General features: G+C 35.4%; 1 protein-coding gene across 1 annotated transcript; it reads right to left on the bottom strand.

The window, feature by feature from the left end:
- Positions 1 to 955: 955 nt before the first annotated feature.
- On the bottom strand, positions 956 to 24,124 carry LOC112946120 (AP2-interacting clathrin-endocytosis protein-like). Its single transcript, XM_026037873.1, has 16 exons — positions 23,823 to 24,124; positions 23,329 to 23,446; positions 20,535 to 20,624; positions 18,336 to 18,416; positions 17,256 to 17,352; positions 16,524 to 16,612; positions 16,211 to 16,313; positions 14,430 to 14,612; positions 13,587 to 13,724; positions 12,406 to 12,535; positions 9,858 to 9,919; positions 8,195 to 8,831; positions 7,734 to 7,821; positions 6,984 to 7,123; positions 3,368 to 5,707; positions 956 to 2,037 (listed from the first exon to the last, which is right to left on the bottom strand). Exons 1-16 carry the CDS (start codon positions 24,040 to 24,042, stop codon positions 1,568 to 1,570), a joined length of 4,986 nt encoding a protein of 1,661 aa, XP_025893658.1. The 5' UTR covers positions 24,043 to 24,124; the 3' UTR covers positions 956 to 1,567.
- Positions 24,125 to 25,707: the final 1,583 nt, after the last annotated feature.

Here is a 25,707-nt window from a genome sequence, read left to right as displayed (position 1 = left end):
AAAAGGTTCTTTTGATGAATTTACACTTCTAAAGATGCATCTAATTGTCGCCCTCCCTGCCCCCTATGAAGGCTGGGGTAATTATAGCATACTACATTTTAAATTATCACAGACTGTTTATGCTGCCAAAAGCTAAAGGAGCCGGGGAAGGGTCTTTCTTCTGAGACAGAATGTCCTTCTTCCTTGGGTTCTGATTCTCTTTATGCTCAGGAAGAGAAAGGAAAGGAAGCCTTTCTTGTTTTTACTTTTTTCCCTTTCTATCTTCATATGTTTCTTCCTTTAACTTGGAGGAGATAACAAATTAAAGGGAGTTTCTAAACAAAATTAAGGGCACTCATCAGAACTGTGCAAAAGCTTGCAAAACTGATTGTGTTTGATTATGGCTACCTAAGTTGGGCACTTATCTTACACAGTTTTAACAACAAAAATCAGTAACATTTTCCTGCCATGTGTTACCCACTTTTGAAGGTGCTACTTCTTTTAATGACTAAGAGGAGGGAAAACACTTCCTCTACAGCTGTGTGGAAGATAAGGTTTATTATTTCCATAACACAAGTATCTTAGAAGGCTTTTTAACCTTTCCTGAGGGAAAACAAACAAACAAACAAAAAAACCCTGAATGTTTCAGGAAGAATTTTGACTTACAAGTGTTTTCTGACTTCACTTTTCCCCCTGTCATGTCAGTCTTGTCCACACACAACTTAATAGGCAGAAACAGCAGATGAGCAGTGCTGAGAAATATTTTCCATTTTACTCTCCTTCGTCAGAAAAATCATTTACACTTGGTCAACATATAAAAGTTACACTTGAGAGATTCTAATGAAGCTGGAAAGATAAAAGTAGGCATTTTTCCAAGAAACGGCATCCTTCTTAGACTGCAGACCCTCCGAAATCTTATATTTGAACAAAAGACAAAGTAAAAAATTTATTAGAAACTTAAGTAAAAAAAAAAAAAAATACAAAAATCAAATTTGGAAGAGACAGATGGAACAAGCTGCTCATATTAATAAAGCCCAAAGCAGATTCATATTCAAACATTCTCTGTAAACACAAGTATACCTTTCTATTATTTAAAGCAGTGTTGGCACACATCACCTTTTGACACAACTGTTCTAAATCTTTATTATTGTAAAATCAAGTCACCATATAAAGAAAAAAAAATGAGGGGAAGAGCTCTACTGGTTCTGGAGTCATCTTTAAACTCTTGCTCAATGAATATTAAATGGCAGAAAGGAGTATAAAAGGGAGAAGAGAACCCTGGATTTTTCTTTCAAATCATCTGGTTTTTTTTTTTTTCTAAGAAGTCTAGAAAATACATGCTCAAAATTGATTTTAGAAAAAGACATACATTTAAGCCTCGAAAAATTATTGTACTTGTGATTAAATCTAGTTTATAAATTAATGTATTTACCTCCTCATATCAGAAAGATTGCCTCAGTATCAAGAATTGCTTGTTCTTGACTGATGCAGTACTTCATTATTGTATGGAAACAGCGCATCAAAAATAGATTTGGGAAATGGATTGGAGTCCAGTTAGAAATGGATTGGAGTCAAACATTTGATCACCTTAATGATGGGTTTCCAGTTCAAGAATTGTCCATTCTCCTTGAGGAGAAGAACAGTCTTCAGATGAAAAGCTTGCCACTGTAATGCTTGCTGAAGAGTCATCAAGTGGAGACATTATTTCAGTCCACCTACTGAAAGTGTCAACTTGTGATGTACCCTGAGGATTTGAACCATCTCGTGCCAGAAACAGTGTCTGATTGATAAGACACTGTGCTAAGTTAAGGTCTTCAGGAACAGAGTTTTTGAAACCTATATTTGAGTCCTGCTCAGATAATAATTGCCTGAGAAGAGTCCAATCCTGTTCTGCAAATTGCTGATCTTCGAAATCCACGTCTAGATCTGCTGTTTCCGAATCCATCCTCTGCTCAATTGCTTCTCCAACGTCCATCTCATATATTGGAGAAAGGGTTTTTGAAGGTCGATGTTCATACATGCAGGTTTGTGCCATTGTGTCATAATCATCTATGTCTCCTGAAATAATTCACAATACTGTACAATGTAAAAATTGCAGATGATCTTCCCCTCAGGGTTGTGTAGAGCAAAATTTAACTCATTCAGGAAGGTCAATCCAACCAGGTTAAAAAAAGGGAGAGGGGGGAAGTAATACAAAATAAGACAAAAATTGAGGCAACTTATTTCCTATATAGAAAACAAAGTATGGTTTATAAGTTAAAGCAGCATTCACCACTGGTAATTAACAGTCAGCCTCCATTATAAAGTTTCTGATACAGAAAGCGACAAGCTATGTAAGTACACATTTAATGCACATGAAATTTTTCATTTACTACATAAATTAAATTTGGACCAGTAGGTGCATGAAGGGAGTTAATAGAGAATGATTACTGAATGGTGACTTACACTATGTCAGCTTAGAAAAGAATTAAAAACAAAATAATTTATCGACAGGCTATTTATATACTGCACATGCAAGGGCAGCTGCAGGCAAGAGCAAGCAAACTTAAAAAAAATAGAGCTTTTAATGTCTTCTTGTTCTGTGATGTAGCTGAACATAGGTCATCATCAGCATTTCATTACTCTTGAATACACAATAGTTATCAGCACTATTGTGTATTTTTGGTGGGATAAACTGAATTACTGATACAAAGAAGACAAAACAAACAACTAGACAGGTAATCATCTATCTATGCGAAACAAGTTAGAACTTTTCTGTAGATAATTATTAGTTCTAAGTATACTCTCTCTTTTAGGAAATTAGCTTTTACTGGTAAACTTTATAATTGTAGACACCTCAAAAGCTCTAAATTAGACTTTAGACCTGCTCCCACTGATGTATATGGCAAATATTCAATTATATTCAGTGGGAGAAGGATCCAATTTTGTGTATAATATAATATATAAATAATTTACAACAGTAATGCATATAGCTGTTTGGTAAACAGTTCAGTGCGCTTTAGTTAAGATTATTACTGTAGTTATTGCACATCCCATTCAGACATACTGTATGTCAATCAGACAAAACAAATACTGAATTTCCATCAAAAGTTGATGCTGTCATTGTTAAGATTGGATCAAAAATAACTGAACTACAGACAACTGTGTCCAGTTTTCCTTTTAGCATTACATAATGTCTGTTTTCTTGTAGTAGTCAAGTTTCTTAATAAGACCTGGGTATTTATGAATATTTCAAACGGACAAGCCTTCTGTACCCATGTGAAATACTTTAAAATATTTAATGTATCTTTCCAACCATAATTACTTCAGTTCGGGAAGAGAAACTGCCAGTGTTTTCCCCTATTAATTTGTTTTCGAATGACTGAATGTTTCTATTTCTGTACATTACCTGGAAGTAAATCAGTATTAGCGTATTCAGTAGTTGCTGGTTGACTGTCTTTCACTTGACCTTCCTGAGCCAGTAATTGATTCTTATCAGGTTCTACAGGTTTTGTAGAGCTGCTTTTTTGCATATCAGAATTAGCATCTCTGTGATGAAGATCTAGATGACATGGTCTTTCTTGCGATTTTGCATCGCTGTCTAAGTATTTATTGCACTGCTGAAATTCACTAGCCACTTCATTCTTCATATTTCCTTTTGGCTTTTCTGCTGGTGGACACAAACTGGGTGCAGAGTACCCCTTCTCTGGACAGTCTTGTCCAGTCACTGAAGCACCTTGATTCTCCTTTCCTGGAATCTCAGTGTCACAAAGAAGAGAACTTGCACTGTTATCCAGTCTGTTGTCTTTATCCTTATGCTGTTTGCAGTCCAGGAATCCATCTTCAATTTCCAATGAGTATCTTGAATAAAAAGTTGTCCCGTGATGCTCATGAGAAACACTGTCAAATACATCTGAAGGAGTAAGAGACTCTATTGAATGCTGACGTGATGTACGAGCTTCTAGTTTATCATCTGATCCCAATTCTTCACATTCATCTACTGAGAGTAAAACAGATCGTTTGAAATTTTTAGCTTTAGAAAACTCTTGACTTGCAGTATTATTTTCTGTTGCATCTTCAAAAGCCAAATTATCAATTCCTTGAAACTGCTGAGTAGGTACATCCAATGAAGGAAAGTTTTCTGTAAGGTTTTCTGCTTCAGACCTGTCCTCCTCAGTTTCATCAGCAGAAGAAGAAACCTGGTCCGTTTCCTGAGCAAACTGTGTATTGCCAAAAGTAGAGCTTTCACTTTCTCTAGCATTGGTCCTTCTTGCACTTTCTTGGTGTGACCACATCTCAGATCTTTTTCTTGGTATTTCATCATCACTTGTTGAATTAACACGGAATACATCAGAACCCTCCTTTTTCATTTTCACTTCTATTCTTAGGCTGCTGTCATAGATTTTTAACTCCTCAGGTGTACTTGTATCACTGCTGCTTCTCCCAAGAAAATCATGGCACAACATAGTGCTACATTTGGAAATCCCTCTTTCATTGGATCCTTCATCATCCTGAGAGCCTCCAGCATCATAATCTTCTGATCGTGGTTTTATATCATCAGAGGATGTAGTTGCACTGCCGGTATCTGATTCAGGACTCTCTTTTGGGTCAAGTGCCCCTGTACTCCAGTGGTCTGCAAAGGGCATTTCTGCATTTTCATGGTTTTCTGGCATTTCTGTAGCATCGTAGTTAGGTGAACGTTTTTCTCTTGCTTGTTCAGTGGCACATTTTGAAACATCATGTAAATCTTCTTTAAGTGTTTTGTATTCAGCCAAGGGTGATCTATCACATGACTCATCAGCTGTCAGAATTCCCTTTGTATTAATTTGAGATGATATTTCATCTTCTTTATTGGATATCCTTTTAGAAAAGTTTGGTGAAATATTTTCACCATAGTTAAGACCTATTTCTGTGTTTAATGTATTACTTTTTTCATCAGAGACTTTTGTTGCTTCTGAATTTGTCATCCTTTCTCCTGAAGCATTAGCCTTTTGATTGCTTTCCTTGGAAACGTCCGAGTATCCATCACTAGCAGATTTTGCATGACACTGAAATTCAGCGATATTCCCATCTGTTCTTGCATCTTTAAGCTGCTTAATTTCAACTGCATCTCCACAGAATTGTTTTGCTTCGTCTTCATTTTGGACTGAAACATTGGTTTTCAGAATAGTTTGTTCGGTAATTAGAGGAGAAAATTCAGGTTGTAATTTGTATTCCGCACTGTCAAGAGGATTCATTATTTTTTGTTTATCGTGCTGACAGGATTCTGAGAGTGCATCTCCGTTGCTTTCTGCCACCAAGGGGTTCACACACTCATTCTGCTTCGCAGGGCTGCATTCGTTACTACGAAGCTGAGCTGCCGCAGCAGCAGCCATATGTTTTTCAACTTTCTGCCCTGAAGCTCTGTGCTCAGGGGTGTGAACAGTCTTCTGGACAACAGGAGATTCACTTCTCGAATGTCTTTGGGCAGAGGACTGTGATTTTAGTACAGCTTGCCCAGCTGTTTTCAATTTCATATCTTTATTGTTCATGCTCTCACTATACTTTGATGGAGTCTGAGTTTTAGACATTATTATTTTTGCAGTGGCTTTTGCTACAGGTGTTTGCACCTGTTTAATACTCTTTTTCTTAGTTGCAGGATGTTTTTCTGAAAGTGTTATCTGAGACAGATGTTGTATCACACATTTTTCTTCATTTTGTTTTGGAGACATTCCTGAATTCAGTGAATTTGGTGATCCTCCCTGAGATCCTAACAAAGGGGAGAAAAAATCATCAGTGTAAAGTTCATACATTTTAGTCAAAGTGTATACAATTAATATCATTTGAGGGATAGTTCTTTAACTTCTTGTGCTACGGGATTTAAGAATTATCAAAGAATTAAAAATTAAGATCTTAAATACAAACACTGGATAAAAATACCATCTTTCATTTATATGCCATCTGTGAAACTAAAACACTATACAGACTGTACACAAAAGAGTAGCTTCACCTGTCACTGATGCAGTCACCACTGGGACAGAAAGCAGTAACTATCTAATAGCGCCCAGAAACACTGCCCAGCGGTTAGCACAGGAAGCGATGAGCACTGTATTCTATTTATATTGCAGAGGAAATGAAAGTAGGCAGAATATAATGTTATTAGTTACAATAGGATTAGAACACTAGAATTAATATCCTTGCTCTGTTAGAAAATGCTGCAAGCTCTTTAATGATCATAAATTGACAGGACCTGTGTTTTATATATTATAATACATTTAATTTGAGTTCCTTTTTTCCCCCCCTCAGTCAGTCAAAATGGTATTAAAAAGGGTTCCATCCTTAACATTTTGCATTAGTACCCTCTGTGGTCTAGAATATCATTTCCCACACTGTTGAAATCAAGAATTAAGTTTGTGGGGTAAACGAGTAACAGCAAAGCTACAACTAGGGTGATCAACAACAAAAGGAAGGTATAAACTAACAATGCATAGAAAATTTTAAATTATAGTAGCAGTTCCACGGATAGAAAGATTTTCTTGACTGGAGTCTATGTGCTTGCATATGACTGATTTTAAAATATTTGTGTATATTACACATCTAAGTTTATTATACAGCTATTGCAACTACCTTCTCTGTAACAAGTAAAAAAAAATCAAAAGGAAGCATTTAACTGATACAAAAGATTCTTTTAACCCAGGTGTTTATTTAGGAAGCTAGTTGTGACATTTTGGTACATAGTCTAAAGGTCTGATGTATAGAATTACTGCTGAACTCAGTGGTGGCTCTGAGTGCAGGAGTATCACCAAAATGAAAGACTGCAGAGCAGATGAGAGACAGCCTTCACTGCCAGTTGGTGGACGATTCTGCTTGTTTCATTATTAGGAAGTTGACACACATACACTTACATTTTGCAGTTTAGGGCTGTCAGCAAAAATGAAACGTGGAAAATAAACAGAATTGTTCAGAAGATTTTGCCAAATACTTGTGCTAAAAAAACAGCCTAGAGCTTTGCATAACAATGGAGCACTTTTTCACTGAAACTTTACCTTGGTTTTTGGGAGAATTGGTAGGTGTGTTCTGTATCTTTTGCTGACTTGCAGAATTGCTACTCACAGTCAGTTTTTTCTTCAGAACAGCTTGTGCGTTTTGTTCATTACACCCTTTTCCAGTTGATTTTTTTGTCACACTAGAAATAAAATAAATCCATTATTTATAGATCTGTACCTTAAGATCTATACATGTTTCATGATATTTAAACAATAGATGTATTTTAATATACACAAATATATAATGAAAATATGGAAAAAGCAACCTAAGATTAATAACTCCTCTTCTCCTTTTGAAAAGAAATACATATATACTTGTTTAAGTGTATGTGAAAATAAGAAATGCATATGTACTTGTTTATGTGTATATGAAAATAACCAGTTTTACAAGGTTTCAACTGTCTTCCTGTCCAGTTCTTATAATTCAAGCTAAGCTATTCCAGAGGTGACAATTCTACAGCCTTTTATAATCATAACAGCCCAGTATGCACAGTTCTGTGTGGCCTATAACAACATTAGAATGGTTAGTACAAAACAAACACAAATGCAAACAGTTTTATCTTTACAACGATGTTTCCAATAGCTAACTGATATTTTTCTAGCGATGTACAACAGACAGCTCTTCCTATGCGTATTCTTAGGTTAAAAAACATGAAACATGTTAACTTAGCAGCAAGGATAATAGTTCAAATGAATAAAAACCATCCTTCATATACATACATAAAAGTAGTATACTGAGTTGTAACAAACCTGCTTGCTCCAACACTAGCCTCAAGCTCAGTCTTTTTTTTGTTGTTGATGAGTCCGTTTGATGTCTTTAAAGATGACTTTGTTTTCCCTATAGTAAAGTATATTCAAAATTAATTAAAGGGGAAAACACATGACATACAAATACTGAACAAATTTTAATATACAGAGGTGAGATACTGAAAACTATAGATGCTAAACCTGGAAGACTTTACCATGGTTACATGGCCACATGCTGATGATAGACTTTTTTAAAACATTACAAAATAAAGTTTAATAGAGGAGAAATTTAATATTCCTAAGTAAAGTTAATATTCATGTACATGGGAAGAAGGGGACACTACTAGTCTGGAATAGTTCTTTATTTTCTAAATTCGTTGGGCTATTTTTCAGTGTATGACCAGCCTGTGACCACAGGGGATTTTAACTTTATTATTATTATTATTATTATTATTTTAAATTACCAGTATTTCTTTTTTCTTCTTCTACCGGTTTATCCTCTTTGGGTTGTTTTGTCTGTTCACTGGCAGTCTGGATATCGACGCTTGAATTTGTGGATTTGCTGGAAGCTCCTGCCCCAGTTAGGGAGGAGGGAGATTCCTTCCCTGTGGCTTTTTTCATTGGCTTCATTTTGACCTGCACACTTGAGTTTCCTGTCAGCACCTTAGGTCTGGCGCCTGCGATTTTCCCCTCTTGGTTCTTTAGTCCTTTGCCACTTCCTGAATTTTTCTGTCCACTTGCAGATGATGTCTTTTCACCATCTTGCTTGGTAAGAACACTTTCAGCTTTTACATTCCCATTATTTTCTATTTTTGGCTTTATAACAGCTCTGGCCTTTGGTGAAGAAACTTTTTCTCCAGGTTTTGAATCTTTAGTAATCTTGGAAACTGTTTTTTTGCCATCTTTCCCCTTTATATCCTCATTCTTTGAAGCCTTATTAGCAGTGTTTCTGTTGGTGCTTGATGTATGTCCAGATGCTCCTAATCCATCAGATTTCATTTTATCCCGATTAGTGGAAGTATCTCCCCAGGAATCTTTCCTGCCTTGTTCTGTCCAGAATGTATTCTTTATACCAACTGATTCACTAACGGATTTGTTTAGCTAGGAAAAAAAGCAACAACAACAACAACAACAACAACAACAAAAAACAGAAGAGATTTATTGCACTATCTTTTGTTCCTGAAACACAGCTAAAATTTTAGCAGTACGAGTCTAAAACAAGATTGGGCATAGAAATTTTTCTGTATATATAAAATAAATTTATACAATATATATGTGGGGTTTTTTTCAGCTCAGATTACTGGCTTTCAAGGGTAGAAACTAACTGTAGTACCCAGTAAATCTCTTGTAAAATACTGCTCTACCCAGAGGACATGTAAAAGCTCAGTTTTACATCGGACAGATTTTTCTGCATTATTTACATGATTAGTGTCAGCTGAAAGAAACTTCTTTTTAGTTATACACACATTTTCAAAAAAGAATAAATACTATGAATTATGAACATAAAATCAAAATTTCATTTAAAAGGTATGAGATAAAGGAAGTTTTTAAACCATTACTAAGAGTATCCACTGGATACTGCAGTTCATTCTCTACCTCTCAGGTAATTTCTGGAATACAAAGAATTAAATGAATTAAATGAATTTTTGTGATATCAAAAATAAATACACTCCATCCAACCCTTACCATCAAATCATATAAAACCCATGCTATTTTTTCTACCAAATAGGTATGTATATTAAGTATGAGGACACTAAATGTATTATTTCAGAGCAGAGAGTATCATAGATGCTATGATGCTTGTGACAGTCCTGGAGATCCATTAGCTCAGCACCAAGCCATTTGCTTTGGGAAAGAGAGGAGTTTCATTACGCAGCTACAGGGGAATGTGAGTTTCTGAACACAAATTCCTTTTTGAGCTCTTCGTTTGAAAATGTGATAGAGCAGAGGATGTGTTCTCAATAACCTTCCAGTAATGGATATTACAGATTTCAATGATTTCTATATAAACTTTCCAAAAAAAATCCATTAGTATGAATTATGAACATTGAATTAAAATGTAAATGAGGAAAATAGTAAAATTTACAAGCATTTGAATATTTTTAATACTTGGATGTACATGTTTACCTGCGAGCTAGTGAATATAGGTTTTTTGCCAAGTCTTCGATCATCACCCTTGTCAAAAGCAGCTGCAGAAGGGAAAAAAGCATTTTATTTACTATTTTGCAGAATAGGAGTGAGGCACAGCCAACAGTCCAGCCTGCTCAATTAACCAGTTCTGAAACCGGAAAGCAATTTTTTAGGTCCTGTAATTATTCTGGAAAAGCTAATTTTCCTGACATGCAAATGTTAAGTGGAGAAATATATGTTTATCCCCAGCACAAAAAATGCAGTGTCTGTAGTGAGGTCATGTGGCCGTAGGCAAGTTGTTCAGCTCTTCTGCTTCCACATCTCCCTGCTAAGACACACTTCTTCCTCAGGCTTAGTTCACTCAAGGCTTGCAGTGAATTGAGATCTTTGAAAATGCATACAAAAATTAACTCCCCCCAAAAGAAGAGACTTTCAACCTTTGCACAAGTTCTAAAACCAGATGCACATGATATCTGTTTAGTCAGCATACAGCTTAATGCCACGAGTTATCCTATGATTGTCATGTGAAATTTTCAGGGCAGTGAATGCCTTTTTATTTATTTATTTATTTATTTGACTGTTCTACTTTGGGAGGGAAGCAATTTCAATTTTAAAGGCTTTGAATCAATCATGCTTGTAGAGTAGAAAAAGGATATTTATAGACACTGTACAGACCCAAAATCGATTAGGATTCTTTGTTTGTATTAATGTTCCAGTTAGAAATGGTTTAAAAAAAAAAAAAAAAAAGGTTTAAAATGAAGCATTTAAATCTGTCCTACTCTGACATACTATTTATACATTAAAAAAAATATATATATATATAATAATGAGAAGAAAAGTCTGCTGAATTCTCATTTAAGATACGAAAAGCAATTTTATGTATGTCCATAAAAATCACATAAGGAAAGATAGGCTGAAAATGGCACCACAGGAATCTAATGCTTTTCCCAACAATGACTCTGCACATTAACACACGCAGTATGTTACACAAAATCTATACAGACTTGTGCGTGGGACAACATAAAAAATGTTGTAAATGAACAAAACCACAATATTTTGTCATTTTTCCTTTATAGTGTACTAATTCTACATAGGCTAAATCTTTAAGGAATAAGCCACTACCAGCAGTAAGATGAAAGTTGATTTAAATTATCCTGGACAGATTTCACCTGAAGATTAAAATTAGTCTGACAGTATTGCATAATCCCTTCACCTATAATTAAAAACAGATAATTCATCCAAACATTCCAGTCAGCCTGTTTACAAATAAAATGTATCACAGTTCTGAGTTATAATATCAAATGATAAAACAATTTCTGGCAAGATGGAGTTCAGACAACTAACAGCACACTTTTTTTTTTCCCACTCCACTGAAAACCCTAATGTAAAAAAGACAAAAAAAAAAAAAAAAAAAAAAAAAAAAAAAAAAAAAAAAAAAAAAAAAAAAAAAAAAAAAAAAAAAAAGGCAGTTTCTGAAGGTCTTTATAATCCAAGAAGAAATCATAAACCTGATCTATAAAGTAGCAATGAGACTTGCTTGGCTACACCCCTAAATCACTCTTACAAAGACTGACACTGCATCTTTCTCAACACGTAATTCTTGAATAAAATTTTAATCCACCTGCAAGCATGAACAATTTTATTACTATCAATATTCTAAATGCTTATGTCTTCAACAAAAAGGACATTCAGGGGTTTACCTTTCCTTTGAATCAAAAGTGATTTGAATAGACAGGAGTCTTCAGGACATTTTTTTCTTTTTAACATTGTACTATCAATGCTAGTTCTCCACCATAAACCTAATCCCATCATCTCTTCCGCACCCTCAGAATATGTGAGTACTTCAAAACAAAGAGATGTCCAGAACGAGGACTCCTTTTGCTGGCAGCTGAAGTCCTGCCTGTTCAAATATTGCGACCACGGTGCAGCTCCTGAGGGGCTCGGCCGTAGCAGATACAATATCACAATACCAACCAACTGTGCAGTCGAGCCCTCTGCATGTGCCCACAGCCCACGAGATACCGTTATGCGAGAGACAAGCATTATTTATGCACTTATATAGAAATCCAGTAAAAGACAGAAACTGAATTCACAGAACTGCTGGAACTGATAATCAGCTTTGTGCAGATTTAATTCATCCACAGTGCTCATCTCCTTAAAACGGAGGCAGATCTCCTTAAAAAGGAGGCAGATAAGTCCTACTGCAATATTTTCAATAATTTCGAGTAGCTGTAAACAAGAATTGAATCAATCTACATATCTTTGGTTGCTATTGTATACATTCCTAGGAGACCAGGGCGGGGAGGGACGGATGGAGGCAAAAAAAGGACAGACAAGAGAGACCTATTCACCGAAAATGCGGTGCTGCTTTCCCGCGGCAGCTAGCTAAGCACACTAATTTGCTTTCAGTTCTGAAACTCCACTTTAGAAACCTACAGCACCACAAACCTTGCTAGATTTTTTCCTAGCTCCCCCAATACTGCCTCAATTTTGTATACTGAACAGATTATTAAACAGCTATAATGCCCTTGGATGCCGCACGTACCTGCCTCTATTTTCTGTTGATGGTCTGGCCTCATCAGCTTCCAGCTTTCTGTGTGACGAACAGCATAGAAAGACTGAACCAGGAAGACCCAGAGCTTATCACGCAGAGCCTGGATCTTGCACGTAAAACCCTGTGTTCAAGTAACAAATCAGCAGCTGGCGAGAGGCACATTGTCATAGCAACCAGTCATTATTCCTTTCAGAATCTACTTACTCCCTAAGCTAGATCAATGATGTCATCACTTATATTTTATGATGGCCTGGTAGATAGAGATGCTGTTTCTGAAAGCATATTGCCCATCACTGTAATTTTTACAATACTTAGAAGCCAAAGCATGCTAGCCATACTAAAGCACTAAAAAAACACAACATTCCTTTTTTTTTTCTCTCTCCTCCAAATGGACCCTTTAGTAGCACTTTACTATCAGCCATGTCACAACAAGGTCAAACACTCAGGGGAAAAATAATGTATCTGATTAAATTTTCATTGCTTTTACCAAGATGATCTACAATAGCGCCAGATTGCAGTAATGCATTTTGCATTTCTTTTTTTTTTTTTTTTTTTTTTTTGCTGATAGTATCATTCTGGTTTTTAATCAGTATGTCATATTATTCAGGAATTATCCCCAGCATTACAGTCAGACACATCCTAAATATTATTATTCATTATTCTAATTGCGGAAGAATACACAGCATGTTACCCAGAGACAGACACCTCCCCCAGTCCAAAAAACAGACAGCAGATTAAGACACTCCCTTACTTCACAGGACGGAATCTTAAACAAAAGCAACTGTTCTGTGCTTTTTACCAAGCGGGGGGGGGGGGGCGGGGGACGAGACAGACACAGACAGACATTCAGACAGTGAGAGAGAAAGCTCTCTTCCTGATTGAACATCTTAGCCTTCCCGCATCATAAACTTGAAAGGATAGCAAGGACCAGAGCAGATAGGGCTTAAGGAAAAAAAAAAAAAATAGAAAAAAGGAGTGCAATTATCCATAAACTACTGCTCAGATTTTCTGCAGTTCTAGCAGGACTTTGGACTGAGGCTACTGCCCTTCTCTGTTCATCCCATTGCAGGACTGAGTCACCTGAGCTCAGACTGCGTCATCTCATTTGAATCCTTACATGAAACAATACAAGGATATTTCTTCCTACAAGCACTGCACGTTGTAAAACCTACCATCTCTTTCACATTCGTGGAATTCAACAACACATCCACTGCTACAAGAAGCAAGCAGCTGTTTTCAGTATTAATACTTCTTTCAATTGCATTAAAAATTAGTTCTAGAAGGTCAGGTTCACTGCTCATTGCCTGTGCCTGCGGAAACAACAAAGGCAGCCATTTAAAACAAGCGTGTACTTTGTATGCAGAAGCCCTGCCGAACAGAAAGGGCTGCTCTCACGGCAGTGTGGGAAGCGTTCCAGAAGCCCAGCATTTCCCTGGGTACCTATTCCATACCCCTTCCCCCTCCAGACCTCTACTAGTCTTGCAACCTCTGGCTAACCCAAACTTGAGGAACGTACAGCCTGTGATGAATTTGCAGCTGAGCACAACTCTGAATCCAAAATGTTTTAACAACTTCACATTAATATTTCTAATTTGCTACTTACTAAAAATCGTTCATAGGAGAAAATAACCTGGCAGAGGACTAGGTGAGTTCTAACTGCTATTTGAGGGGGACACAGTGTTATGGAAACTTGCTGGAAGCTTATGTATGTACTTTTCTCTGTGCAACACAGAAATTGTCCCACTAAATTCACTGAAACTTCTGCATACCTTAGGTGTATATATGAACACAATATTAGCCCTTAATTTACTTCAAAATAACATTCATAAAAACTGCTTAATTATGTATTAATCTTCCATATAAACATACTCTGAAATAACCAAAAAATGTGATTATGTAACAGCCTGAACTATCAAAAGTGTAAATATATTTTTATTCGTATATATTTTTATGCATGTATTTTTATATAGGCATTTTTACTGCATCAACATACAACAACTTGGGGGCATTTTTACCTGCAAAAAACTATAAAAGCCTTCACTTTGCACTATCTGTAAGAAGTTTGCCACAATGAAGGCTGTGCTTTCTTCCCGCAGCCTGGAGGCCAACGCAACAGCCTTCTCAGTCCATTTCACTTGAGGAAGACTGCAGATCAGCCGGTCACTTTCCATCAAAAGGAAAGGAGCATTCTTGTGGTTCTTAAAATACAAACAGAAGTTAACCTGTTGCAGAGTAACCATGTAAAGAATTGCTGCTTACAATACCGCTTCTGTTCACTTAAATAAACAAATATCTAACCATCCATTAGCTTTCTTTATTTAAATAAAAATAGATTCTGATAATTCAGGACATGATACCTACTTTATAAGCTAAGGCAAAACCCTGGAAATCTAGTGCTTCCATTTTGTCTGCCGAAGATGTGCAATAAACCTCTCAGTAGCATTTATGGTATTTTTCAACTATGTGTATACTGCAAACCTGAACACAATAATGCAAATCAGACCTGAAGAAACTGAATAGAGAAGATCCTTTTATACCATAGAAAAATAACTTATTTTACAAAATGGGGAAGCGAAAGTCTCATGCTATTTAACTGGATGTAATTGTTGACAAGTTATACAACAGATGACTGAAAAAAAGGATTGTAAAACATACAGTAGCCCTGTAAAATTCACGTTGGACCTTTTCTTCATTGTCTTTCAAGAGCTTTAAGCATTTTTGCAGATTCTGAGTTGGAAAAAAATACACAGGGAATTCTACATATTTTTGTATTTGGTGCCACAAGGCCTGAGTTAAGTGTTCAGGCAACAGAACTGATCTGTGGGCAGAAGAGGCTTATTATACATTGCTTAAATTTGCAATTCTAAGACATTTCTACAAATTAGTCCATAAAATAGGGGTGCGTCTTGCAAAGACCCATCCCCACTAACTGTTAACTAGCAAAATCTCTCTTGACATATTACAATAGGCACAGAGGGGAAGAGCGGCCTAAGGTGGCTTGGCTTTAACTTTATGCTTCCTAACACTGCCACACTAGGGTGATACTGGAGCTGCATCTAGAGCCTACTCTTTATGGTACATATCTGAGCTCCTTGAGCAGTGCTGCTGGTGCAACCATGAAAACTTGCAGAACCAAATGGATTGATCTGCAGAAACCTTAACTGAAGCTACTCTAGTTTTTACATACATACACATATGTATGACCACAGAGCTGTGTATATGCATACATGCAGAAGGAACAATTTAGTGTACGGATCTATTATAATGGCAAAGTACTTTGTTGTAACAGCTATAGCTACAGTTTGCCAGACCAATTTTTCTGTAAATAGGTTAAGTTCAAAGCAGTTTTAAGTCAGCTTTGTCCACTCAGGTAGCAATCTTTAACACAATTCAGAAATAAGTAAGTATAGGAAGGTCTAAACTGAGATGATAAATATATAAATGTATATATATTTTACATAAATGTATATAAATATATTACATATATATGAAAATATAAATATAAAAATATATGCTGGCACTGTGCTATGACAGCAGAATTGCATGTGCTCAACTGCTTTGTATTATTATGCTGGACTCATGCATGGTTTTCATTAGACTATGCCACATGAAGCACAGCAACTACATCTGCACATCAGAATCTGTTCTTAAATTGTTGTTTTAATGAGATCTTTATGTATTATAATTAGTGGACTACAAATTTAATACTGTATTTATTATCTCTTGAAATACTTCACAGAGCTAAGTAAGGAAAAAATTACGTATTTTTATATGAAGCCCACTATATACTACTTACCAAAGACTGAATCAACATAACAAGACAGTTGTTTTGAAGTTCAGCAGGTAAATTGGCAAAGCTTCTCTCTGACAAACACTTGGCAAAATGTTTTTGCACCCATCTGTTGAAGGGGAAAAAAAGTCTTTTTCAAGTAAGAAACAGATGAAACAATTTTCCATCTTCACTTGTTAATGCTAAGTGATCTCAATAAAATATTATGAGAAAAAATGTTTAAAAACTGAAAATTTAATAAATTCAGTCTTTCAAAATAAATTGATTTTAACTGTGAACAGAGAAATGGAAAAGATAAACCTTATTTTATTTTACTTACTTCATGCAAGCAGCATATAGGTTTTCCACTCCCAATGAATGCGCAATAGCCATGCATTCTAGTACAGGTTGCTGTTTTCCAGGAATAGGCTACAATTGTTTGGAAATGATCACAGTTATTGCACATTCTCACTTACACAAACTGTACATAAGTACAAAGTCTCCAGCTGAGTCAGAAGCACTGATAGCTACCACAGCATTTAAGTTTGTTTGCCTTTGTGCAGAACAGGGAAGTGATCTGCCTCTCCACAGGTCAAAAATGTAGCATTCAGCCTAATGAGCCTAATGCAAAAAAAAAAAGAGCTCAACTTTAAGCAGTTGTTTATCGTTAAATTCTTAAAATGAACAAAATTATTTAACAAATATATTCCCATGAAATCTGATATGTAAATATACAGTATTTCCATTATATTACTACAGCTACGAACAAGACATTGGAATGCATTAGATTCCATGTAATTTAATACAAGTCTAGCTGATGCAATGGAATACTGCTTTTCATCAGGTGCAGATGACAAGTTCCCGTAAGGGGAGGATACCACGGCCGTGCTCTCAGCTGCAATCTCGGTGAATTTAACAGCTCTACAGAGCAGAACAGGGCCTGCTGATTTAAGCTAACCCTTGGCCACACAGCAGTTGATCTCATCAGTGATCTGTAACTACTGAATCACAGTTCTTCCCTTTGGCTTTGTGGATCATGAAGCTGCAGGAGAATTCACAGATCTAGGCTTACCTTTTGGAAAAAATTGCAGTAATCTCTCTTCAAAATGTAGATAGCTACTTCTTTCAGCCCATCTAGACCATACATATCTGCAATGCCCAATATGTGACTAAAGAAAAAGCAGTAACAAGAGGAATCAAAAAAGCAAAAACAACTTTACATTTTGATATGTACATTCTGCTTGTAAGAATCTACACGCTATATTTCACTTCTCTGTACAATCAGAAGTTAGTGCAGGAAGTAAACTGATAACCATGTGTGAAGCTCTCCAAAGAAGAATCTTCAAACAGGGACATTTATTAACCTAAAATTAATCTACCCAACCACCGATTCTGATCAACATAAAAGTAAGCCTCAATAACTGCTTGAAAAATTGCTGAGAAGACTCTCAGTTTCTCTTTAAGGATAGCAAATGAAAATGTAATTCTTATCATCAGTTTTGGCTTTTCATAGTTCTTCTTTTCAAGGGTTACATAAGATGTTAGTAAAGACGTAGTATCTGAAAATTGTATCGCTTCCAAATGCTAAAAAAGCACAGTGAACAAACTATGTTGATCAATGCCGTCGAATTATTTTCTACATCAATTACTGTTTTAAATGTTGACACTGTGGTGCACTATAAACACTCCTATATCTTTATTTTAGATAAGCTTTTACTAACAAATTTCTAAAATTCAGAAACTCTAGGGTATTTTAATATTTAGTTGAAAAGTTCAACAGATGATATATAAATTGTTTCAAGGAGCAGTTATACATTTCAGAAATAACTTAGTTTAAAATTATTGTAGTCTAGCAACTTAAAAGATTAGAAATTATAGCAGAAAAAAGTTAACAGTTACATTGCTTGCTACTTTTCTCATATAATATTCCAAAAATTACTAGCCCCCTTTTCTAGTAGCTACTGAGTAAACAAGATTTCTTCAGCTTTATTTTTAGAATATCCTCAAGTAAGCTTAGATATAATGATCACTGCATTTGACATCTTTGTCTTATTTATACTAGATGTTTTCTAGAAGTTTTCTTTTGACTTAACTGAGAAGAAACAGAACAGGTATAAACTGCATTTCAAAATAATTGGAAGGTGACATATACCCAACATCAACTTTGTCTGGCAAGTCCAGAATACCTCCATATATAAAATGCAAGATGACACTCATTTCTATATGGTTTATGCTGCAAAGGGGAAAAAAAAAAGAAAGGAAAACATTACTAGAAATAAAGACATATCCAGAATAAAAGCTACCACTTTTTTTTTTTAACCGAAGTAATTGGTCAAAGGGCTAATACATCATAAAGCCTTTTGGTGAATGGAGGGTAAATGACCTGCTAAAGTATTTCCTGCCTCCAAGATTACTGCAATGTAAAATTATTTAGGGGATATCATAATGGGTTGTTAGCTCTTCAGCAATCTTGGTAAACTTTATAATACTTTAAATCTTTGAGATCAGTCATAAGCAGAACAGCACCATATACTAATAAGATCTGTGATGATTACCTAAACTCTAGATTTTTTATCCTGATGATATGCAGAAAAGTCCTTGTTTTTTTTTAAAAAAAAACTTCTTTACCAATAATGACTTAATTATTAAGTAATTGTACATCTCAAAATCATTATTTTAATTCTTGGTTTTAGGAATATATTTACTGAAAATACACTTAATAGTTCTATTACAGTGCTAAAGAGAAAGGTTTCATCTTAGAGTAGAGACAGTCTCTACTCTATATTCAAAATAAATACAGAAAAGAAACCTGAAAGCACTTCACAAAGTTGCCATTTGCTTCCCTGCATTGTCCCAGCCCCAGAATGAGCAAAAGCCCAGAATATATATTTTCACATGGTAAAGACACAATCTTCTGAAAGTACATTATTGTACTTACATATGTACATTTCAATGTGTACCTTTCAGTGCAGTGCACATTAATAAGCTAGTCATGCAGATGGAGCTAGACCCTTCAAAACATTAGCTATGTTTAAGCAACAGACATTGATGACTGAAAACAAAAGACAAAAATGGTTGCAACATGCTAAGCAGCAAAATCACCACAGTTCTGTCTCTATATATTAGAAAAAGAATAGCCATAAAGTCAGCAAGGAGGAGTTTCCCTACTGTCTTGACAGCTGTTATCTTATACAGAATTTTCTTTATTTCAGAGTAAGCCATATGTACTTTATTTATAAGTGTTTAAAAAGAGAGGATGAAAATGTGCACAAAGCAGAAAAATGACCTAGAAAAGGTACAGTCAATTGAGATGAATCTTAATACTGAAAACTGTAAGAATTTGGTCTGAGAATATACTTGTATAATGATTAAGTACTTTCAGGAGAAAGCTTTTACTGGGAAATAAAATACATAAATGAAGATAGAAATATGAAAATCAATTTCAGGGAGAGAAATACTGGAATAACCATTGATCATTAACCTCTAAAAGATGTACTGCATATAGCAATCTATTGCATTCAAAGGGTATTGTTTTTACCAGCATTCAAAAACAAGCAAATCAACCAAAAAAACTTCCCAATTCTGCAGTAATACTATTAAACAAAGAGAAGATGATGAAAATACAAGAAAGAACCAAGCAATTTTGTCTTAAAACAAAGCAATGATTCTTTCAGAAAAAAGCTGAATCAGCCAAAAAGCCAACAAACCAAAAAAAAGCTAACATGTAGAATTATTAGCTTGCTTTTAATGGAAAAAATGAACTATTTTGATTGCTTTTTGCGATATTGAAAAGAACTAAATTGATTCCCAGTCTATCTACAAAGTCTTAAATATTCATCCTACACTCACAGCTCAGTTTTGCACACAAAGCCATTAGAAACAAACTTGGTAGTCAAAAGTATTTTGGTGTATGATCCTGAAATATCATTATTTAACACTGTTTATGAAATATGTTTGTCTTCTTATCATAAATAAGACTCTCTTATTTTACAAATAGCCATGAAAATAAGTTATGCTGTCCAGTTATTTATGGTACTTTTCACAACATAAAGCAAGTAAGAGAAGGGCAAAATAGTCTGTGAATACTAAAACGTGCTCTATAAAAAGGGCAGTACCCTCTTTTAGACAAAAGAAAACTTCTTCCCTGTTCCTTTTGACAATATTAACAAATGCATTTTGAATGGTGTTTTGTACTGAAGTCAAAATACTGTTCAGGAAATATATCACCCTGAAAAGAATGTCAAGGCACATTAATCTCCAGTGCTCTGTAAGCAGCACAGTTGCTGTGTGTTTGCAGTGATTCCACATTATCTACCTTTGCTCCCACGTGACTTGCAACGACAACACTCACCCTTGAAGAGTGATGCGCTCTTGGGAGCTTTCAGCCCAACTTCCACTCAGCATGGCAGCAAAGTAACTAGATCTGGCACATAAAATGGCCCTAAGAGAGACAAAAAGTAAATATTATTCCACTAGATACAAATATTTATTATGAAACTCTTTGATAACATTGACTTAAAGCTTTGCGCTCTCCACATTAAGGTGTCATTGCATACTGCATGCTTTTTCTTCCAGAATGTTTAGAATTTCATAACATGCTAAAGAAAAGAGAAAAATAGGTACTTTAGATTTCCTAGTTAAAGCTTGCTTCTAGTGTCACCTTAGTATTCACCCAGAAGCCACCTTAGTATTCACCCAGAAGCCACAAGCATTCTCTTGCATTGATTGCCACAAACATTCTCTTTTTACATGATATGAAATTTCAAATCTATTTCTCATGCTTTATTTACAAAAAAACAGTATGTCAGCTGTGTATATATATATACACGTATGTATATATGTATACATACAGCACCTTTTTAGCTCTCTCATTTTAAACTATCACAAACTCGATTTGTACAAAGAAAGTCTATTTATTAAAATGAAAAGCGAAGTATAAAACTGCCCGCCTAATTGGCGCACACAAACTTGATGCTAACATGATCCAGCAGTATGATTTGTTTCCAGCCCTGTTTGAGAAGAACTTTCAAATACCTCTGTTTAGTCTATTACCCTCTATTTCTATAATCAAAAGGCATAATAGGATAGAAGGAGGCTAATCTGATTTACGACTTCTTCCGGGAAAAACAATAAAGGCCAAGAACTTATCTAGTTCAACATCTCTAGCAGTGCTAGATTCTTCAAGAGATCTTTGCAAGAGGCTTCTTTTCTTGAGGTAGAAACAGAAGAGCAAAAGGGATGAGCAGAACAAAAACTGCTTTTGATTTGAACCTTTCAGTTTTACGCCAGTTATAGTGTCAGCCTTTATACATTCTATTTGGCCTGCAATAGCTGTAGATGATATTCCCATACGTGCAATTTTTTAAAGCACCTACTAAGCTTCCGATTATTTATAAAATCACTGTTATTTATTTTCTGTAGTAGATAAAGTGTTCTAAGAACAAAAAAAGCTGCATGAGAATACTCTTTTATATGATTTCTATCTGTTGGCTGCCAAAATATTTCAGAATGCTCAGTTTTCTATAGGAAGAAAATTATTTACCATTTCTTTTGTTTGTTATATTCTAGATTTTTGCATAACTCTCCTTTCTTTGAAAGTCTCAATTTGAAATTTCACACACATTCCTCCAATGATTCAGCGAGCAATAATTACACTTGTACAGAATGCTTCACATGTGATTTAAGTATATCCATGCTTATATAAGTATTGTAACACTGCTTTGTATATGGGAAATTCTGTACTTGCACACACACTCTCTTGTTCTTATAAAATGCAGTAATACAGTATCATGAAGATGTGAAATACAGTGTCTCTAATATTATCAATCTCCTGGAAGGAGGATTTTTCTTGGAAAAAAGTAAGGAATGCTGAAATAAGTGGGGTAATACTTTATGCAGGTATTGCATTTTCCAATGAGAAACCTCTCAAAATAAATCAAGCATGTAGGTGTTGTCACCACGATTATACTCCAAATTAGCCTTCCTTTACTCATTCCTACTGCTCACATGATGTGGTGCTCAAATGATCAAACCCTGCATCTGTTTCAAAACAGCCTGTAAATCTCTGATTTATTGCCATGTTACTCTGACTAGAATAACTACATTAGCTCCAGGTAATAAGTGGCCTAAACTAAAGAAACTCTGTTAACTGAATATTCTTGTGGAGTTTCTTTTTGCATTCAAGTATTTGTTTCTCGTAACGGCGAAGCTGAGAACATGCCTTCCTGCAGACGAGAGAGAAAAGTGCCATGTCTAACTGCACTCCATTTGGGGAATTCTGCAAATATCCCCATCTTATTATTAAAAACAAAAACAAACTCACCATTATAATGACTATGTTCCCATATCTTCTGTAAAGATACGTGTAATGAATATAACTCCACCACACATGGATTTGCACTGAGAAAACACTGAACGTGGATTTTTTTTTAATCAGCTCTCTCAGTTTTATAAATAAACACAATATAAACAAAAAATAAGCTCTCCAGTTTGCTATCTCAAATACAAGCATTACAGCAGTCTGATATCAAACATATAACTAAGAAAAAAAAAGGATATTGCATCTTTAATCAGCTTTCTCAGCTAGAAATTACAATTTTTATATGATGTGGAACTTCAGAGCTAGTAAAGACTGCTGTTCTCTGGAGACAGAAGAACTCTATTCCATGTGCTTGACTGAAGTAAAAAAAGTAAAATTGGACTGTGTGCACAGACTCAGAAGACCTAAAAAATACTCCAATTCCTGAATATTTCTAAAGGTATGGTAACCTTACTCAGAAATAATAGATGTATATGTTAATTGCATTTTTTGTTTTCTGCAGAGAGCACAGATCTTTTAAAATGTCAGCAAAGAGCATCTAGTATTTATGTATAAGTTCATGCCACCTACACGAGTATACAAGTCTTAAAAAGTACAAAAACTACATTATTTTCAGAATGATTTCAGCTAACAAAAGAAATCTGCATTAGTAGCAAAGTACGTCCACCTCTGAGATAAACCCTGGAAAAACGAAACGGTTCCCACCTGTGAATGGAACATGAGCAGAAAACAACCTTGGCAATAATTCACTAGACAGATGACACCAGCAGTGTTTTATTTTACAAGGATGTCTTTTGAAATACTTTATTCTAAATAATCTGTGTACCTGTGAGCTTGAAACTCTTTGCCTTCTACACAAATAGTAATATCTGGACAACAGCGCTTCTTGTAGAGCATCATTAAGTCTTCTCCTAATTCAGATGCAGTTTCTAGCTTGGAATTACCTGCAGATGGCAGGGGAAATAGTTATTTTGAGTTCTTCAGGTATAGACTAGGCTATTGTCAGGGTACAGATGATTTGAAATAATTGACTCTCTGAAATTTAAGGAGTCAAATTTGCTGAATTACAAGTACAGTCTGGACATGCTGCAGATACAAATGCCCAATGTCTGATGTGTTGTCAGGTTTCTACTGGTCTGGGAGCTACTCCAGCCAAACTTGTGTAGCAATTCATGTTCTCAAAATGTGAAAGAATGAAGTGGGCCACAATGTAAGAATGTCTGTATTAGTCGGTTACAACAATAGCTGTAACCTTTTCTCATGTTTTTAGATCCATAACAGTTCCGAGAACATTAAAAAAAAAAAAAAATCCAAACCCACCTGCTGTAGCTTTCTCACATTCTGCATCAACTACTGGATTTTCTTCTTCCATGCAAGGCGAATAAGCAGTTTCTTTTGGTATAGCTCCACTTACAGAATCTTGCTTAGCAGTTGTTCTTTCGTCATCGCCAAGACAATTTATATTTGTTATCTGAGTGTTCTGAAGAGCAGCAGTCTCGTTTTCTTGTATTGATTTGGGTCCCAGTATTTTTTTCATCATAGCTGGTTCTTCAACTTCTTTAAGATTTATATCAGACGAATATATAAGCCTAGAAAATGACACTAGGTTTACTCTTGTAGTTTATATTTGACCCAAATAAATGGCCTCACTCAAAATGACAACATTTCTTGTTTAACAAGGCGAGTGAACAGAAAACAACAGCTGGACTGTACAGTGATGACAGAGCATAATTATAATGATTAAAAAATTCCTTAAATGCCTCTGTGAAAGCAAATTTAATGGTTCGTAACACACACTAGCATATCTTAAAAAAAAACATGAGGTTGCAAAGAACAAAGTTAACTTCTCTCATTCATGTTTTTATTTAATTTGTCTGCTCTGTATTGCTCATCTGTTATAATCATCTATTGGCGACAGCAGAATCAAACCTTGTTTTTTTTAATGACGGCTCAATCATTTGTAAATCTTAGCATGGCCAAGAAAAAGCATGCAATTTATAAAGAAGTTTAGAAAGCTTCTAACATCAAAATTAAAAATACAGAACCATAAGAGAATCTTGAGATTTAAAATGTAAAGGAAATTAAATGCATGAAAGCTTGAAAATTTGCAATCAAGATTACCCCAAAGCTTTCATTTTCTGCATTTACTAATTCCAGCTTCCCACTTTCCCATCTGTCTCACCAGCTTATTTTTGGATCAAGATCTGGAACCGCTAACAAAGCCCGCAGTCTGTGACTGCAGAGATCTTGTATTTATAGACAGATACTGCACTTCAGTAACTTAATGGAGTCTTAAAATGTGAATGCATAATATATTTCATCACTGGTTTCATACCAGACAGATGAAGTTAACAAAAATTAACAGAACAGCTACGGTTACTCAGGATTTAATAGACATACACTTACAGATTTGCATTTAGTCATTTATTCCATGGCAAAGAGGATTTATTGTTAAGGCTGGGGCCACAACGTCTGTTTGAAATATGTCTGTGTGAACATTGTCCTCTTAAGGGGCAGAGAAAAGATACAAAGAAGCAACCTTCCTTGTTACATCCTCTATTCAAAGCAGTGGGCTAGGTAGCTTCCTTTTGTGTAACGTGAATAGGGGTCAGTAGCAACAGATGAATTATGAGAAGCTATGAAGAAGTCTGGGGAGATGGGAGCTTTGATATTCTGCTAGATTTAGAAAGCAAGGGCCAGGAATATGTGAAAAGTGGAGAAACTAAATTTCATCCAGTCATCCAATTCTGTTCTCAAGACAGTCAAAGATTTGGAAATATTGACCAGAACAAATACGTGTTGTTTATACCTTACATTCCCTGTTTTATTACCCACTAAGGGAAAAACAAACAAACAAACAAACAAACAAAAAAAACCCACAAAAATAAAACCCACAAACATCCTAGGATTTCCAAAAATACCTGAGGTCACTAAAATTAACTCTGTAGCCACCAAGCAAAAGAGAAGGTAGCTTCTGCTATTTGACAGGGCATCAGTGTTTATGTCTTAGAAAAGAAAGAACTGTTGCAAGTTTAGAATGGAGGGGCCCAGAACAGATAGTGTGGGCAATACACTGCAGGCAGACACGGACAAAACATAAATCCTACCTTTTTTTTTGGTAATATACGTAAGTTGTACAAGTGATGTAGATTGTTTTCAATAGGGACTTCATATGGCACATATCAAAACTTCAAGCAGTACCTAG

This window comes from Nothoprocta perdicaria, unplaced genomic scaffold (assembly GCF_003342845.1).
Source record: "Nothoprocta perdicaria isolate Ctin4 unplaced genomic scaffold, notPer1 scaffold_20, whole genome shotgun sequence".
Classification (NCBI taxonomy): domain Eukaryota; kingdom Metazoa; phylum Chordata; class Aves; order Tinamiformes; family Tinamidae; genus Nothoprocta; species Nothoprocta perdicaria.
The sequence above is the reverse complement of the archived record's forward strand: the minus strand, read 5'-3'. Positions and strand labels throughout refer to the sequence as shown.